Raw genomic sequence first — 19,190 nt, 5'->3', positions numbered from 1 at the left:
TTTATCAAGGCAATCATTCTGACCAAATTTCATGAAGATCAATTGAAAAATACAGCTTCTATCACATACACAAAGTTTTTCTTTGATTTGACCTAGTGACCTACTTTTTGACCCCAGATGACCCATATTCAAACTCGACCTAGATTTCATCAAGGCAATCATTCTGACCAAATTTCATGAAAATCAATTGAAAAATACAGTCGCTATTGCATACACAAGGTTTTTCTATAATTTGACATAGTGACCTAGTTTTTGACCTCAGATGACCCATATTCAAACTCGACCTAGATTTCATCAAGGCAATCATTCCGACCAAATTTCATGAAGATCAATTGAAAAATACTGCCTCTATCGCATACACAATGTTTTTCTTTGATTTGACCTAGTTTTTGACTCCAGATGAACCATTTTCAAACTTGGCCTAGATTGTATCAAGGTAATCATTCTGACAAAATTTCATGAAGATCAGTTGAAAAATACAGCCTCTATTGCATACACAAAAGTTTTCTTTGATTTGACCTAGTGACCTAGTTTTTGACCCCAGATGAACCGTTTTCGAACTTGGCCTAGATTTCATCAAGGCAATCATTCTGACCAAAATTCATGAAGAACAACTGAAAAATACAGCCTCTATGCATACACAAGGTTTTCCTTTGATTTGACCTAGTGACCTAGTTTTTGACCCCAGATGACCCATTTTCGAACTCTGCCTAAATTTTATCAAGGTAATCATTCTGACTAAATTTCGGGAAGATCAGTTGAAAAATACAGCCTCTATACACAAGCTAAATGTTGACAGACGCCGGACATCGAGCGATCACAAAAACTCACCTGAGCAGCTCAGTTAATAAACTCATTAGATATCACAAATGTGACTAACCATTACAAAGTCTCATGACTTACAAAAACAAGAGCTCCACAAAGTTGTAAATCACAGGAATAAGAAGTAAAATTTAAAAAAAAAAATTGGGTGGGGGGGCGGTGGGGGTAATGTGGTGGTGGGTGCACTGTTTGCGGTTGTATTCAGCAGCAGTGACCGGATACTTACAGGACAAGAAACTATGGACACTATATATGATGGACAAAATTGACCTCTAGGCTCCATCTGTGACCTTGTCCTTTGACTCACCAAGCTATTTTTAGCCCTCTGCACATCATCTCATTGCCATCTATTTCTATGCCAAGATTAAAGTCAAAACCTTGAACAGTAATTAAGTTACGCTCCCGACATGAAATACAGACTGAAACCATTTTCTTGCTAAGTGCTAGTGCGACCTTGTCCTATGAAACATGTGACACAAATATTACAAAGTTCATTACTTCATAGGCAATGTTAAAGCAGCATGCCTCCAGATTTGGCTAAAAAATAATATTTCTTTCAAATTGAAGTTTGATCATATTATGAACATTAGAATATGAATTTTTGTTTCCAACATCTTTTAGAAGTTCCAAATCAAGAAAAAAAGATGACCGCGTCGGGAATCGAACCTCGGACTGCCGCGGCAATAAAGACATTTTCCTGTCATCGTAACCAATAGCGCTAAAGCTGAAGTAGTGAATAATGACTCCAAAATATAGATATTTATAATCGAGACAGTTTACCTGGAGTAAAAGCATGACAAACGCTTTTCAATTTTCATCGTAAAAAGTAGTAAAAATAGCAAATTCTCAAGTGTTTCCGTAACATAAAGTTTGTCAATAATTAAGTTGAAAAGCCTTCTTAAGAAATATAGCATTTATTGCAAGATATCTAAAAAAATAATATTTTTTGTTGTTGTCTAACGATCTGGAGGCATGCTGCTTTAATGTCCTTAGCTTAGCTCAAGTATTCTCCAATAATTCATTCTAAACCATTTTCAAGGTATGACTTTGAACTTCAACCTAATGATCTCAAAATCAATTTTGTGCATTTAAACAGCCACCCTACAAAGCTTAAAGTTTTCTAAAGGTACTGATTGGAAACCATTTTCAATGTAAGATTTAGTGAGACTGTGACCTTTGACCTGCTGACACAGAGGTCTAGGGCAATAAATAATTCCTCTAAAGTTACCTAGGAAAAGGTTTATGGTTTCAAGGTCTTTGTTACATTGTGGAGCTGAAACCATGTGACCTCTAGGCTAACAGAAATAACAATGAAGTAAAGGTACCGATAGCTGGAGGTGGGGGGTGGGGGGGGGGGGGAAGGGGATTGTACATAAACATTTTACAATGGTTAATCCTATAAGGTACCTTGTTGTATTGTATAAAATTAAACATATACCTATAATAAAAGCATGACTTATTGTGATCGAGTGACATAGTTGCCGGGGAAGGTACCAAACATTCCAGTTCGACCCGACGTTCCGACATACCAGCCATCATCACACTTCTCCATTACATAAATCTCGTCACCTTCCAACAATTCAAGTTCATCTTCATTCTGAGGTTTATATGCATAGATTGCTCGATACCTGCAACAAACAAATACACCCTGTCTGAAAGTTACTAAAATACACAACTAGAAGCTAAAGCACTAAGTCTTATAAACAGTTGAAATTCAATATCTTGAACTTGCTCATCTCAAAATTCTGTGCCCATCTCAAAGACATTTTCAATATCCCGTCCCAAAAACATGTGCACAAAATACTTTTTCAAATGGAATTTCGGATATCTCGAGGCAAAACACTAAATCCCTTGGAATTCGAGATACCGAGATTCAACTATTATGGACACATTAAGTCAATTAAATTACTGTAACTTTTATTTGTAACTGGAAATAAAATGTCACATGCACAGGGCATGCGGAGAAATATATTTATCATATACAAGAATTCATAAACCCAGACTGTTTAAACTCGTTAAATTTAGATGAACTCGTCTGTGAAACTAGCCTCAGGTTGTGAAGAAAAACATAGCCTTGGCTATGACCTTTTATCCCTTCATCTCAGCAAAATCTTTTAACTTCATTTATTTTTGTTACATGTGTTATCTGTAAATTTTATCATGTAAGCTTTAAATATGTTGACATACCTAGCTATAGCTAAATCTTCGTCTTGTCTGTTACCTTTACTATGATTTCTGCTGCTAATGTTCATGTTTATATTTGGAGTAGACACTGATTTTGCTGTAATATTCAAAGATGGCGGATTGTCTTTTCTAATTTGTTGTGGACTTTGCCTACTACGCACTGAAAAGTCGTTGTAACTTTGCTGTGGCAAAGAAGAATAACCTCCATTTATATGTCTCGCTGAGGAAGAGTAATCATAATGTTTTTGAGATTGTACTCCATCAAATCTCTGTGCCGATATATGTTCATTTCGGGGCGACGTTATTATATTTTCCTGTTGTTGCTGGAGCAAATGTTGATCTCTTGGACTTGCTGCGTATCTGTTTCCAAGGTAATCTGACTGTGACCTGAATGCCCCTGGGGATGGCTGTGGGGGTGGGGTTGGTGCTCCATCATAACTGACTGGTGACAACATCTCTGGTGTGCCTAAAATAATTCAGACATGTTAAGACTTACTGACTGGTGACAACAGCTGTGGTGTGCCTGAAATAGTTCAGACATGTAAAGACTTACTGACTGGTGACAACACATGTAAAGACTTACTGACTGGTGACAACAACAGCTGTGGTGTGCCTAAAATAGTTCAGACATGTAAAGACTTTCTGGCTGGGGACAACAGCTGTGGGTGACAACAGCTGTGCCTGAAATAGTTCAGACATGTTAAGACTTACTGGCTGGTGACAACAGCTGTGGTGTGCCTGAAATAGTTCAGACATGTAAAGACTTTCTGGCTGGGACAACAGCTGTGGTGTGCCTGAAATAGTTCAGACATGTTAAAACTTACTGGGTGTTGACAACAGCTGTGGTGTGCCTGAAATAGTTCAGACATGTTAAGACTTACTGGCTGGTGACAACAGCTGTGGTGTGCCTGAAATAGTTCAGACATGTTAAGACTTACTGGCTGGTGAGCTGTGGTGTGCCTGAAATAGTTCAGACATGTTAAGACTTACTGGCTGTTGACAACAGCTGTGGTGTGCCTGAAATAGTTCAGACATGTTAAGACTTACTGGCTGGTGACAACAGCTGTGGTGTGCCTGAAATAGTTCAGACATGTTAAGACTTACTGGCTGGTGAGCTGTGGTGTGCCTGAAATAGTTCAGACATGTAAAGACTTTCTGGCTGGGGACAACAGCTGTGGTGTGCCTAAATAGTTCAGACATGTAAAGACTTACTGGCTGGTGACAACAGCTGTGGTGTGCCTGAAATAGTTCAGACATGTAAAGACTTACTGACAGGTGACAACATCTGTTGTGTGCCTAGAATAGTTCAGACATGTCCATGGTTCATATAATCATTCCCTAAAAAATTCAAACAATTTTCAAGGTTCAAAAATTCAAATTCAAGCACTTTTCAAGGCTGAAAAACTCAAATTCAAGCACTTTTCTCATGAATTTCAGCCAACCTCGGCTAAGATGATCTTAAAACTTGTCCCTGAATACTCTTCATAGGCAGTTTCTTACCAAAACAGGATAGTTCTCAGGTGAATAATGTGATAATTTTACTTGGCAAGAAGATTAAGTGAAATTTTTTGTTTGCTTTTTCTTTTGTTTTGAACTCTTTTTAGACTCCTTTGATAAATGAAAAAACTAGCACTTCTGAGATCAAAATGAAGCACTTTTCAAGTACTTTAAGGTTATGAACACTAAGACAATTCTTTAAACAATTTTTAAGCATCTATCTGAAATTCAAATACTTTTCAAGGTCTGACAAACCTTGATGTAAAGAGGTTATCAAGGTTCATGTAAGGTGTTTTGTTGCTCAATGCCAAAGTTATGGCCTAGGCAAGATATTATATGACCAATGTCTTAGATCAAATTGTCAAGGAAAACATACACAACTCATGAATCAGGGATCCAAAGATCTGCGATCTCCCTTTTTGTGCTTAGCGAACGTTTGAGATAGGGACATGGGTTTTGTGAGCAACACTCTGTTTCACTGTGGCAACATTTATGCCAAATGTAAAAGAGATTGCTTCATGGAACAAACTTATGGCTCTGACAAGATCTGACAAGACGTCTGACCCCTAAGAGTGACCTGACCTTTGAGATAAGAACCTGGGATTTTCATATGACATTCCATCTCACTGAGGTAAACATTCATTTAAATATAAACAAGAATACTCCAAGCAGGCCAAAGTTACCGTCCGTATTAATTGGAGGGACCCACACACTAATGCACATAACCTGAACAGCCATTTTGAGAACTATGTCCAGCCTGTTCTACAAAAAGTAAATTCTCTTAACTTCAAACTGTGACCTTGACATTTGAGATAGGAATCTGGGGTTTGTGCATGACACTCCATCTCACTGAGGTTAACATTCATGCCAAATATAAACAAGATTGCTCCATGCATGTCAAAGTTATGGTTGGGACAAACAAATCCGGACGGACGCACACACATACACCAAACAGCCATTTAGATGACTATGTCTTCGCTTCCGCAAGCGGGCTTGACAAAAATCATGATTGGGATAGACAAAGAGAGGTATTAATAACTTCCCAAACTTGCATTTCTCATAAATTACTGCTAAATATAAAGTTCTAAATGCAACTCTTTGACAAAAATTCTATGACAGAAATCTAACATGAATTAAGCCCTCAGTGAACATAAATAAGTGTAAATGATCAAATGTTCAATTTGTGAACAAATACATAGCTTGTTCAAAATCTGATAAACCACCTTTAACTAGTATTTGGTCAAATAAAAACACTGAACTATATTAATCTTAATTTTGCTTGTCTTAATTTTCTTTGTTTGATACAGTAAATACCGATGTGCACTCGTTTATAATGCTAACCCTCTATTCAACCGAAAATCAAGCAGTTTACGAGTAGACGTTATTAGAAGGTATTTCTATTATTAGCTCAAGTGGCTCTTAAAATCGGCCAAGTGCCCCTATTTGAACAAATTTGGGAGAAAACCTTTTAATGACGCTAAAGAACAAGTCTGATGAAGATCCATCCAGCTGTTCATGAGAAGAAATTGTTTAAAAGATATTTCTATTTTTAGCTCTGGCTGCAAGCAACCCCCTCCCACATTTGAACAAATTCTGAGAGGACCTTATAATGACGCTATAAATCAAGTCTGATGAAGATCCATCAAGCAGTTTATGAGAAGAATTTGTTAAAATTTCTATTTTTAGCTCTGTCAGCCCCTAAAAGGGACCAAGTGCCCCCATTTAAATAAAACCCTTGAAAGAGGACCTTATAATGATGCTACAGACCAAGTTTGATGGAGATACATCTTGTGATTCGCAAAAAGTCATATAAAAATTCTTCTATTTTTAGCTCTGGCTGCCCTTCAAAGGGGCCAAGCTGAAACATTTGAAACTAGAATGTGTCTGTAGGACACAGGGTGTGCCCCCCACTGGTACATTTGTCACAAACAAGGGGAAATAATTCAAATGTTTGCAGTCTTAATGGTGTGTGGCCTCAACAAACATTTTATTTAAAGGATTCAGTGTAAAGTACTTGTGCATTTATTTTTTGTCATTCATTTATTTAAGAATATTTCCACAAAATGCATCCATATGATATTCAAATCTTAAAGAATTGTAAGTGTTGTCGATTCGTTACATCTTATGAACGACTCAATCAACCCTTAAAAAAGAGTCTGCTATTATTTTCCTAGGTTGTGTGCCAAGCTTCTGAAGTTGATTGTTATTTTGTACAATTTTCAGATTAAGAAATAATTTATAGCAAAACCGTGTTTTAACACTGTTTATACACGATGGGTGGATATACGCCGGACCATCCACCCCATACTAATAGCTCACCCTGAACCTTTGGTTCAGATGAGCTAATAAAAAGGTAACGTATTGCAATTTCTGTTATGGAGAAATGACTTGCTAACCAACTGGCAGACATCTGCAAAAATCTTCTTGAGTACAGGACTTTCAACAAGAGCTGTCGGATGACAGCGCGCTCGACTATTCGAAGAATTGATTGAAGAATGGGGTCAAAATATTTCCATAGTTTTTCAGACTAAACAAAAAAATGGATTAAACAAAAAATGTTCCTGTAATTGTGGATTTCGATTAGTCTTGCACTAACTGGCAATGTGTGACCATGATGGCAAATATGTTAAGTTATATGTCTGGCAAAACATGGACTTATATGAAAAATTTAACTAATTTCCAAGTCCAAAAAGGGCCATAATTCAGTCAAAATAGTTGACAGAGTTATGTACTCTTGCCTACAGATGGAAATCATGTTGATAAACTAGTGTTAAAAGTTTCAAAGCCACAGTTCAAATAGTTTTGACAAAATGCTGACTTGTTAAAAAAAACTGAACAAATTTCAAAGTCCAAAAAGTGCCATAATTCAGTCAAAATAGTTGTCAGAGTTATGTACTCTTGCCTACAGATGGAAATCATAATGATAAACAAGTGTTTAAAGTTTAAAAGCCAAAATGTCAAATAGTCTTGACAAAACATGGACATATACAAAACAAAACCAATTTCCAAGTTCAAAAAGGGCCATAATTCAGCCAAAAAAGACGAGAGAGTTACGTACTCTTGCCTATTGATAGAGACTATTATACTGAACATGATATAAAAGTTTCAAAGCCATATGTCAAACACTTTACACAAAATATAAACTGGTACGAAAAACTTAACCAAGATTTCTAAGTCAAAAGGGGCCATAATTCAGTCAAAATGCTTGATGGAGTTATGTACTCTTGCCTACAACTGGACATTGTGATGGTAAACAAGTGTTGAAAGTTTCAAAGCTTTATCTCAAAAGACTTTGTCAAAATATGAACTGGTACGAAAAACTTAACCAAGATTTCTAAGTCAAAAGGGGCCATAATTCAGTCAAAATGCTTGACAGAGTTATGTACTCTTGCCTACAACTGGACATTGTGATGGTAAACAAGTGTTGAAAGTTTCAAAGCTTTATCTCAAAAGACTTTGTCAAAATGTGGACTGGTACGAAAAACTTAACCAAGATTTCTAAGTCAAAAAGGGGCCATAATTCAACCAAAATGCTTGATGGAGTTATGTACTCTTGCCTACAACTGGACATGGTGATGGTAAACAAGTGTTGAAAGTTTCAAAGCTTTTTCTCAAAAGACTTTGTCAAAATATGAACTGGTACGAAAAACTTAACCAAGATTTCTAAGTCAAAAGGGGCCATAATTCAGTCAAAATGCTTGACAGAGTTATGTACTCTTGCCTATAACTGGACATGGTGATGGTAAACAAGTGTTGAAAGTTTCAAAGCTTTATCTCAAAAGACTTTGTCAAAATGTGGACTGGTACGAAAAACTTAACCAGGGTGTGACGCCGACGCCGACGTCGTGGTGAGTAGGATAGCTCTACTTATTCTTCGAATAGTCGAGCTAAAAACAAATATTTAAAACGAACTAACATTTCTAAATTACACCTGAAAGAAATTATAGCGTATATTTTAATGGCTGTTACGGACAAACGCCCCAACGTCCAGATCTTTAAACTAGAATGTTCTGTAGGACACAGGGTGTGCCCCCACTGGTACATCTGTAACAAATAAGGGGCACTATTTCAAATGTTTGCAGTCTTAAGGGTGTGTGGCCTCAACAAACATTTTATGAAAAGGATTCATTATTCTAGGCCATATACTTTTTGAGCTATGAGCATCGCAAACAAAAAATCCACTATTTTGGCTATTTCAAGGGCCATAACTCTGTCATAAGCGCTAAGATTCTGAAGAAGAATGCCAAGTGTGCAAGGTCACATCATGATAAAGACTCGAGCAATGTTTCATGAATTTACATCAAATACTTTTTGAGCTAGGCACATAATTAGGTGAAAATGTGCATTTTTTTGACTATTTCAGGGACTTTTAAAATTGGGGGTGGAATCAGCCAAAAAATAAGAGGTGTGCAAGTTTATATCATGATCAAGACTAATGCAAGTTTTCATCCATTCAGATCATATACCTTTTGAGCTAGGTGCGTCACAAGGTGAAAAAGTGCATTGTTTCTATTTCAGGGGCCATAACTTTGAAAATAGGGGGCGGAGGCAGACAAAAAATAGGAGGTGTTCATATCATGATTAAGACTCATGCAAGGTGCATTTTTTTAAAATTTCAGGGGCCATAACTCTGGAAATAGGGGGTGGACCCAGATGAAAAATAAAAAGGTGCGCAAGTTCATATCATGATTAAGACTCATGCAAGGTTTAATCAATTTATAAGTAATACTTTTTTGAGTTAGGCACATCAAAAGGTGAAAATGTGCATTTTTGACTATTTCAGGGGCCATAACTCTGGAAATAGGGGGCAGACCCAGATGAAAAATAGGATGTGGGCAAGTTCATATCATGATAAAGACTAATGTAAGGTTCAATAAATTTATATCAAATACTTTTTGAGCTAGGTGCGTCACAAGGTGAAAATGTGCATTTTTGACTATTTCAGGGGCCAGAACTCTGGAAATAGGGGGCAGACCCAGATGAAAAATAGGAGGTGCTCAAGTTCATATCATGATTAAGACTCATGCAAGGTTTCATGAATCTATATCAAATACTTTATGAGCTAGGCGTGTCACAAGGTGAAAAAAAGCATTTCTGACTATTTCAGGGGCCATAACTCTAGAAATAGGGGGCAGAGCCAGATGTAAGATAATAGGTGCGCAAGTTCATATCAAGATAAAGACTCATGCAAGGTTCATCAATTTATATCAAACACTTTTTGAGCTAGGCGCGTCAAGAAATTCGGACGGACAAGACCAAATCTGTATGCCCCCACCACTCATGCGGTGGAGCACAAAAACATGCCAAGATGCTACTGACCAAGTCTGGTGCAATTCTGACCAGTAGTTTTAGACATGTCATCTGAAGAAAAATGTAGACAGAAGGACACTGAGCAATAACACTAGCTCACCCAAAGCATGTACACATGCACTTTGTGCCAAGTTTCAAAACATAAAACATAAAGAACAAGCAACAAGACACATCTTCCTGTCCTAAAGCTGATTGTTATACAATACCAGATGACGATTATAAGAGAGATAATGCCTGCTAGCCCTACTTACTGATAGCTGGGATGGATGTTGGGGTTTACTTTAAAGGTTTTATCTTTGTTTTTAGCTGTTTTGTCTCCTCAGTGCAATCAAGATGAACCATTTGAGGACAGTTCTGGTAATTAGGCTTCTTACAAAGTTTGGGAAACATCCATAAACAAGAGGGCCAAGATGGCCCTAGGTCACTCACCTGAGAAACACACCATAACAGTGTAAACATGTTTGACCTAGTGATTTCATGGAAACAAATATTCTGGCCAATTTTCATTAAGATTGGACCAAAAATGTGGTCTCTTGAGTTTAAACAAGTTTTTTCTTAGATATGACCTAGTGACCTAGTTTTTGACCCCAGATGACCCATATTCAAACTTAACCTAGATTTTATCAAGGCTATCATTCTGACCAAATTTCATGAAAATCAATTGAAAAATACAGTCTTTATCGCATACACAAGGTTTTTCTTTGATTTGACCTAGTGACCTACTTTTTTACCCCAGATGACCCATATTCAAACTCGACCTAGATTTCATCAAGGCAATCATTCTGACCAAATTTCATGAAAACCAATTGAAAAATACAGTCTCTATCGCATACACAAGGTTTTTCTTTGATTTGACCTAGTGACCTAGTTTTTGACCTCAGATGACCCATATTCAAACTCGACCTAGATTTCATCAAGGCAATCATTCTGACAAAATTTTATGAAGATCAATTGAAAAATACAGCCTCTCTCGCATACACAAGGTTTTTCTTTGATTTGACCTAGGGATCTAGTTTTTCATCCTAGATGGCCCAGATTCCAATATGACCTAGATTTTATCAAGGCAATCATTCTGACCAAATTTCATGAAGATCAATTGAAAAATACAGCTTCTATCGCATACACAATGTTTTTATTTGATTTGACCTAGTGACCTAGTTTTTGATCCCAGATGACCCATATTCGAACTTGACCTAGATTCCGTCAAGGCAATCATTCTGAACAAATTTCATGAAGATAATTGAAAAATACAGCCTCTATCGCATACACAAAGTTATTCTTCGATTTGACCTAGTGACCTACTTTCTGACCCCAGATAACCCATATTCAAACTCTACCTAGATTTCATCAAGGCAATCATTCTGACCAAATTTCATGAAAATCAATTGAAAAATACAGTCTCTATCGCATACTCAAGATTTTTCTATAATTTGACCTAGTGACCTAGTTTTTGAACTCAGATGACCCATATTCAAATTCAACCTAGATTTCATCAAGGCAATCATTCCAACCAAATTTCATGAAGATCAATTGAAAAATACAGTTTCTATCGCATACACAAGGTTTTTCTTTGATTTGACCTAGTGACCTAGTTTTTGATCCCAGAGGACCCATTTTCGAACTTGGCCTAGATTTCATCAAGGTTATCATTCTGACAAAATTTCATGAAGATCAGTTGAAAAATACAGCCTCTATCGCATACACAAGGTTTTTCTTTGATCTGACCTAGTTTTTGAACCCAGATGACCCATTTTTGAACCTGGCCTAGAATTCATCAAGGCAATCATTCTGACCAAAATTCATGAAGATCAATTGAAAAATACAGCCTCTATCGCATAAACAAGGTTTTTCTTTGATTTGACCAAGGTACCTAATGACCCATTTTCGAACTTGGCCTAGATTTTATCAAGGTAATCATTCTGACAAAATTTCATGAAGATCAGTTGAAAAATACAGCCTCTATCGCATACACAAGCTAATTGTTGACAGACAGATGACGGACATCGAGCGATCACAAAAACTCTAAAAATATATCATGCGAAGAAGTTATTAAAAGGTTTTCCTATCTTCCAGTATTTTATTCTCATACATAGCCCATAATTGCAGCCATTTGAACACATTTGAGAGAGGTCAATGCCAAGTTATCCAGCAGTTTATGAGTAATCATTTAAATATTTTTCATTTTTAGCTCTCACAGCCCTTAATTGCAGTGAAGTGGTGCAATTAAAAACAAGAGCTCTACCAAGCGGGGCAATATACGCCCGAAGGGTTACATCATAGGATGGGAGCAAAATTTAAAGAACTTGACTGTTGTAGCCCAAAGGACTGGAACAACAAAAGGAAAACTTCAAAAAAACAAGTCCACAAAAAAAATATTCAAAGTCCACAAAAAAAATCATTATCAGGTACAGATATGTAAAAATACACCTAAAAATTAGAGGTACCATCCATGTTGTACCACAGAAAAGTGGTCTCGGTTTTTCCCTATGGCCAATAATAAAATAGTTTCAAAATAAGCTATTTATAGTAACATAAAAGGGAAGTAATTCAAAAAAAAATTATTGTAAGTGAACAAAAAAGAGATCTGCCAAATAAAAACAAGAGCACTGCAATGCAGAGCAATATACACAAAGCAAAGTCATATATGACCTTTGACCCTTAAGTGTGACCTTGACCTTGAAGCGAGTCATCCGGAACATGCGCTCTGCACGTTGTCTCAGTGTGGTGAACATTTCTGCCAAGTTTCTTTGAAATCCTTCCAGCAGTTCAAGAGCGGACACGAAACAAACTGATATGACTTTTGACCCCTAAGTATGACCTTGACCTTGAAGCGAGTCATCCGGAACATGCGCTCTGCACGTCGTCTTGGTGTGGTGAATATTTGTGTAAAGTTTCTTTGAAATCCTTCAAGGGGTTCAAGAGTTACAGAGCGGACATGAAACAAACTGATATGACCTTTGAGTCCTGTGACCTTGACCTTGAAGCAAGACATCCAAAACATGCGCTCTGCCAGCTCGGTGTGGTGAACATTTGTGTGAAGTTTCCTTGAAATCCTTGAAGGGGTTCAAGAATTACAGAGCGGACACGAAATTGCTAATGGACGGACGCACGGACACCAGCGTCATAACATAATACGTCCCTTTGGGCGTATAAAAATTGAGAGAGGTTCATGTAAGTATGCTACAGACCAAGTTTGGTGCAATTCTGAAATGAAGTTTCAAAGGAGACGTTTAAGTGAAAGTTTTAATGCCTACAGATGGATGATGACAGACATTGGGTGATCACAAAACTTCCCCTATGTACAAGTGCTCTGGTGAGCTAAAGATGACTTAAACCAAGGTGCGGAATGGCCAATAGGATAGCTTTCCATATACTTCGCACTGTTGAGCTAAAAACATAAAATGAAATTTTTCGACCCTCAAGAATTTTGAGAATGTAACAGCACACATACAAACTGTTGTTTAAAATTTTAATTTCTGCTATTGGATCCCTTACCTCTTCCAGTCATAGGTGTAGTAATCACTGAGGGAGCTGGGGTAACAAGGGGTGTGCATGGTTCCTGAAGGACTTCTACATAAGCTACAGGAAAAATTCCTTGCCGGTTTCCAAAACGACCCTCAAACCAATTCTCGTCTACATTACGTAACAATGTCACAATCTCGCCCTGAAATAATTACAATGCTGTGTATTTATACAACAAATGTTACAGTACACTGCAAAGAATGACATATTCAGTCAATGCAGGAAGTTAAGTACACAGTTGATCTTAAGGTGGCAGATACAGGTATTTTTCTTGAATAAAGAAATTCCTTTCTCAGGGGCAGTTCTACAAAAGACTGTGAGTAAAGAAATTCCTTTCTCAGGGGAAGCTATACAGATAGTCTGTGCATAAAGAAACAACATTTCTAGGTGCAGCTCTACAGAAGACTGTGAGTAATTTCTCAAGGGCAGCTCCACAGAAGTCTGTGAGTAAAGATATACCTTTCTCTGGGGTAGTTCTATAAAAGTCTGTAAGCAAAGAGGGCAGCTCTACAGAAGTCTGTGGGTAAAGATATACTTTTCTCAGGGGCAGCTCTACAGAAGTCTGTGGCTTAAGATATACCTTTCTCAGGGGCAGCTCTACAGAAGTTTGTGGGTAAAGATATACCTTTCTCAGAGGCAGTTCTACAGAAGTTTGTGGGTAAAGATATACCTTTCTCAGAGGCAGTTCTACAAAAGTCTTTCAGTAATGATATACCTTTCTCAGAGGCAGCTCTACAAATGTCTGTGAGTAAAGATATACCTTTCTCAGAGGCAGCTCTACAAAAGTCTGTGAGTAAAGATATACCTTTCTCAGAGGCAGCTCTACAAATGTCTGTGAGTAAAGATATACCTTTCTCAGAGGCAGCTCTACAAATGTCTGTGAGTAAAGATATACCTTTCTCAGAGGCAGCTCTACAAAATTCTGTGAGTAAAGATATACCTGTCTCAGGGGCATATCTACAGAAGTATGTAGGTAAAGATATACCTTTCTCAGGGGCATATCTACAGAAGTATGTAGGTAAAGATATACCTTTCTCAGGGGCATATCTACAGAAGTATGTAGGTAAAGATATACCTTTCTCAGGGGCAGCTCTACAGAAGTCTGTGAGTTAAAGTTGTACTTTGCTCTAGCTTGTCCCTCTGACTGCTGGGCAGCTGATGATGCCTCCTCAATTGACGTGAGTACCTCCACATAGTTTACTGGAAATATACCAACACGGCCATTCTTCTCACCCTCAAACCAGTTTGAGTCAATCTGCCGTATCAGGTAAACAATGTCACCCTTCCTGAATGGCAGCTCTCTGGGAAAAGAAAAATAAGAATATGTGTGTAATTCGATGTGTTAGTTAGAGACATTTCAGGTAGTTAAAACATTACACTGTATCATAAAGTTAATTATCTATCAGATTCTGTATTGAGTTGATGGACTTACGCATTTTAAAGAAAGCTGGAATTGTGTATTATTGTTAACCACCTAACCTTCATACAACAAAAGTGTAATTGTTTTTAATATGCTTTAACATTGTTAATTAATAATAGGCAAGTTTGGATGGAAACTATAGGAGTAGTTGTGTATGAAAGAAAATGTGAGGGACGGAAAGATGGACAGACAGAAAGGGGGAAGGGGTCTGAGAAAGAAAGAAATATTTGGTTGGAAATCTCAATACATGACCACCTGCCAGTCAGGGGGCTCTCCCCTGGAAAATTTCGAAATATAGGTATGAAATGGTGGCCTCTGGTGCATTTTTTGGTCTGAATTTTAAGGTATCGCAGGGGGTTCCCCCCTCATTTCAGTGGAGTCAGTGGTCTCTCTTCCTAGAAAATTTAGAAATACAGATACGAAATGGTGGCCTATGGTGCATTGTTTGGTCTAAATTTTGAGGTACTGTAGGGGGAATCCCCTTATTTCAGGGGGGCGAGGGGTCTGGGGGGTTTGCCTCAGTGTAGCTACGGCGCTGCTTATAGTGCTGTGTGACTTTCATAAAAAAAGTTGTTTTGTACTCTAAGTTGGCATTATTTCTGGTCCTTTGGGATTATGAAGTCCAATCAATGTTTCTGTGCACCGACAGTACTGCTTACACCAGTTCTAGTGGGCAACCAGGTGTGTTCTGCTTAGAACGGTTTTTGTGAGTGTCAGAGGTGTTCTGCTTGCATGAGTTCTAGTGGACACTCAGAGGAGTTGTGCTTAGATGAGTTCTAGTGAGCTTCAGGGATATTCTGCTTACATATGACAGTTCAAGCAGGCATCAGGGGAGTTCTACTTACACCAATTCTAGTGGGCAATCAGGGGTGTTCTGCTTACACCAGTTCTAGTGGGCATCAGGGGAGTTCTGCTTAGATGAGTTCTTGTGGGTGTCATGAATCTGCTACTTACACCATTTTTAGTGGGCAATCAGGGGTGTTCTGCTTACACCAGTTCTAGTGGGTGTCAGGGGTGTTCTGCTTACATCAGTTCTAGTGAGACTCAGGGATATTCTCCTTACATAAGTTCAAGTGGGCATAAGGCGAGCTCTTCTAACACCAGTTCTAGTGGGCAATCAGTGGTGTTCTGCTTACACCTGTTCTAGTGGGCAATCAGGGATGTTCTGCTTACACCTGTTCTAGTGGGCAATCAGGGATGTTCTGCTTACACCTGTTCTAGTGGGCAATCAGGGGTGTTCTTCTTACACCAGTTCTAGTGGGCAATCAGGGGTGTTCTTCTTACACCAGTTCCAGTGGGCAATCAGGGGTGTTCTGCTTACACCAGTTCCAGTGGGCAATTAGGGGTGTTCTGCTTACACCTGTTCTAGTGGGCAATTAGGGAGTTCTGCTTACATCAGTTCTAGTGAGCCTCAGGGATATTCTGCTTACATGAGTTCAAGCAGGCATCAGGGGAGTTCTACTTACACCAATTCTAGTGGGCAATCAAGGGGTGTTCTGCTTACATGAGTTAAAGAGGGCATCAGGGGTGTTCTGCTTAGACGAGTTATAGTGGGCATCAGGCATGTTCTGCTTATATTAGTTCTAGAGGGCATCAGGGGCGTTCTGCTTAGATGGGCTCTAGAGGGCACCAGGGGTGTTCTGCTTAGATGAGTTCTAGAGGGCATCAGGGGTGTTCTGCTTAGATGAGTTCTAGTGGGCATCAGGGGTGTTCTGCTTAGATGAGTTCTAGTGGGCATCAGGGATGTTCTGCTTACACGAGTTCTAGAGGGCATCAGGGGAGTTCTGCTTAAATGAGTTCTAGAGGGCATCAGGGATGTTCTGCTTACAAGAGTTCTAGAGGGCATCAGGGGAGTTCTGCTTAGATGAGTTCTAGAGGGCATCACGAGTGTTCTGCTTACATTAGTTCTAGAGGACATCAGGGGTGTTCTGCTTAGATGGGCTCTAGAGGGCATCAGGGGTGTTCTGCTTACATGAGTTCTAGAGGACATCAGGGGTGTTCTGCTTAGATGGGCTCTAGAGGACATCAGGGGTGTTCTGCTTAGATGGGCTCTAGAGGGCATCTGGGATGTTCTGCTTATATGAGTTCTAGAGGGCATCAGGGGAGTTCTGCTTAGATGAGTTCTAGAGGGCATCACGAGTGTTCTGCTTACATTAGTTCTAGAGGACATCAGGGGTGTTCTGCTTAGATGGGCTCTAGAGGGCATCAGGGGTGTTCTGCTTACATGAGTTCTAGAGGACATCAGGGGTGTTCTGCTTAGATGGGCTCTAGAGGACATCAGGGGTGTTCTGCTTAGATGGGCTCTAGAGGGCATCAGGGGAGTTCTGCTTATATGAGTTCTAGTGGGTGTCAGAGGAATTCCACCAATTCTAAAGGGCATCAGGGTGTTTACTTTACACCAGTTCTAATGGGTATAAGTAGAGTTCTGTTTACACTAGTTCTAGTATGGGTGAATTGGGTGTTACTGTCATTGTACTATTATACTCTATATTTATAAAGGATAGGAAATCGGATTAGGATTGTATACCTTGAATTCTGAGCTGTAAAGTTGTACAGTCCTCTGGCTTTCCCATGGATCTTGAATCCTCGCCGACGCTCCTCAGGTACCGTTCCATATTCAAACCTGTCACTGGGAATAGGAGATTTCTGCGATGGTCTGAAATTACAGAAAATAATGGTGTAAATCAATGCAAATAACTGGTTTAACAGAAAAGAATTTCAAAGCTTGTATACTGTGTAATATGCATTTCTAAGTATACTTCACACTACAACAAAAGGGCCAACGTGGCCTAAATCACTTGCCTGTTACTGAGAATTTTGATCTTGAATACATGTATGACATACTGAATCATAAATAGAAACAACTATGTTCAGTATAAAGGGCTTTTCTATTTTAAGCTTTTGTAGCCCCTAAAATCAGTCAAGCAGAACTATTTGAACAAATGTATGAGAGGACCGTTGAAGGATGCTACATACCAAATATGGTGAAAATCCATCAAGCAGTTCATGAGAATAAGTCATTTATTTTTAAAGGTTTTTATATTTTTAGCTCTGGCGTCCCCTAAAACCAGTCAAGCAGAACCATTGGAACAACTAGAACTGTCATAGGAGTGACTCATACCCCCACCATACGGTCTTGTCACAGAAGAATGGCAACCATAAGTAATCTTAAAAATACTTAGAATAATATAAAAATGTCAAAAAAGCTTAATACTTAAAAAGAAGTTTACTCGTCTTTGGAGTACTTCATCCTGGGCTTCCACATATAAGTAATACTAGTATAATTATGTGCCCTGGATGAGGGATGAGGTAAATATAAAAAATCTCTAATATTAGAGATACACTAAAAGTGAATACAAAAAAGTGTCTTACCGACCCATGTTACCACAGAAAAATGTATTTACTTTTTACATAGGACTGATAATAAAAAAAGTTGGTGTCAGAGTTATGCACCTTGTGTCACATGATGTGGGTGATAAGGTGGAACATCTATTTTAAGTTTGAATCAAATCCATTTTGTAAGAACTGAGATATAGTGAAAATACATCAAAATCAACCTTAAATTTAAAGTAAAAAGGGGACATAATTCATAAAAAATTGACGTCAGAGTTAAGCACCTTATGTCACATGATGTGGGTGATGAAGTGGAACAACTATTTTAAGTTTGAATCAAATCCATTTAGTAATAACTAAGATATAGTGAAAATACAACAAAATTAACCTTAAATTCTAAGTAAAAGGGGACATAATTCATGAAAACTTGGTGTCAGAGTTATGCACCTTGTGTCACATGATGTGGGTGATAAGGTGGAACATCTATCTTAAGTTTGAATCAAATCCATTTAGTAATAAGTGAGATAATAGATTTCGGGACGGGACGGGACGGGACGCGACAAAACTGACTCCTATATACCCCTCTCCAAACATGTTTGGTGGGGGTATAAATATGAGAGAGAACCTTACAAAGATGCTACAACCAAGTTTGGTGATGATCCATCTAGCGGTTCATAAAAAGTTGTTTAAAGATTTTCTAGTTTCTACTCTGGCGTCCCCTAAAATCAGTCAACTTTAGAAGATTTTGTTAAATAGTTTTTCTATTTTTAGTTCTGGCAGCCACTAAAGCAAAATAAATTGAACAAAATTCAGGAGAGGACCTTAAAGGATGCTACAGACAAAGTTTGGAGACATTTCATCAAGCAGTTCCTGAGAAGAAGTCAAAATTTAATATATATTTTTTTACATATATATTAGCTCTGTGCTCCCTAAAATTAGTCAAGCTAAACCATTTGAACAAATTTGAGAAAGGACCTAACAAGGATGTTACACATCAAATCAATCCATCAAAGCGGTTCATGAAAATTAGTGGTTTAAAGGTTTTCCTTTTTTTTTGTGGCCCCTAAAATCAGCGCAACCATTTGAAGAAAGGACCTTACAC

General features: G+C 38.2%; 1 protein-coding gene across 26 annotated transcripts in view; it reads right to left on the bottom strand.

Annotated features, from left to right (window-relative positions):
* LOC123563976 (sorbin and SH3 domain-containing protein 1-like) overlaps positions 1–19,190 on the bottom strand; it is a 426,437-nt gene that overhangs the window by 11,179 nt on the left and 396,068 nt on the right. For all 26 annotated transcript variants that reach the window (XM_053536619.1, XM_053536629.1, XM_053536606.1 and 23 more), the window contains 5 exons: positions 17,283–17,411; positions 14,411–14,636; positions 13,309–13,477; positions 3,010–3,472; positions 2,261–2,450 (listed from right to left, as the gene is read on the bottom strand). In XM_053536619.1, coding sequence (XP_053392594.1) covers positions 2,279–2,450; positions 3,010–3,472; positions 13,309–13,477; positions 14,411–14,636; positions 17,283–17,411 — 1,159 coding nt within the window. In that variant the 3' untranslated portion in view covers positions 2,261–2,278. The remainder of the gene's footprint in view (positions 1–2,260; positions 2,451–3,009; positions 3,473–13,308; positions 13,478–14,410; positions 14,637–17,282; positions 17,412–19,190) is intronic.

The sequence above is a fragment of the Mercenaria mercenaria genome, chromosome 2, assembly GCF_021730395.1.
Source record: "Mercenaria mercenaria strain notata chromosome 2, MADL_Memer_1, whole genome shotgun sequence".
NCBI classification, from domain to species: domain Eukaryota; kingdom Metazoa; phylum Mollusca; class Bivalvia; order Venerida; family Veneridae; genus Mercenaria; species Mercenaria mercenaria.
The sequence above is the reverse complement of the archived record's forward strand: the minus strand, read 5'-3'. Positions and strand labels throughout refer to the sequence as shown.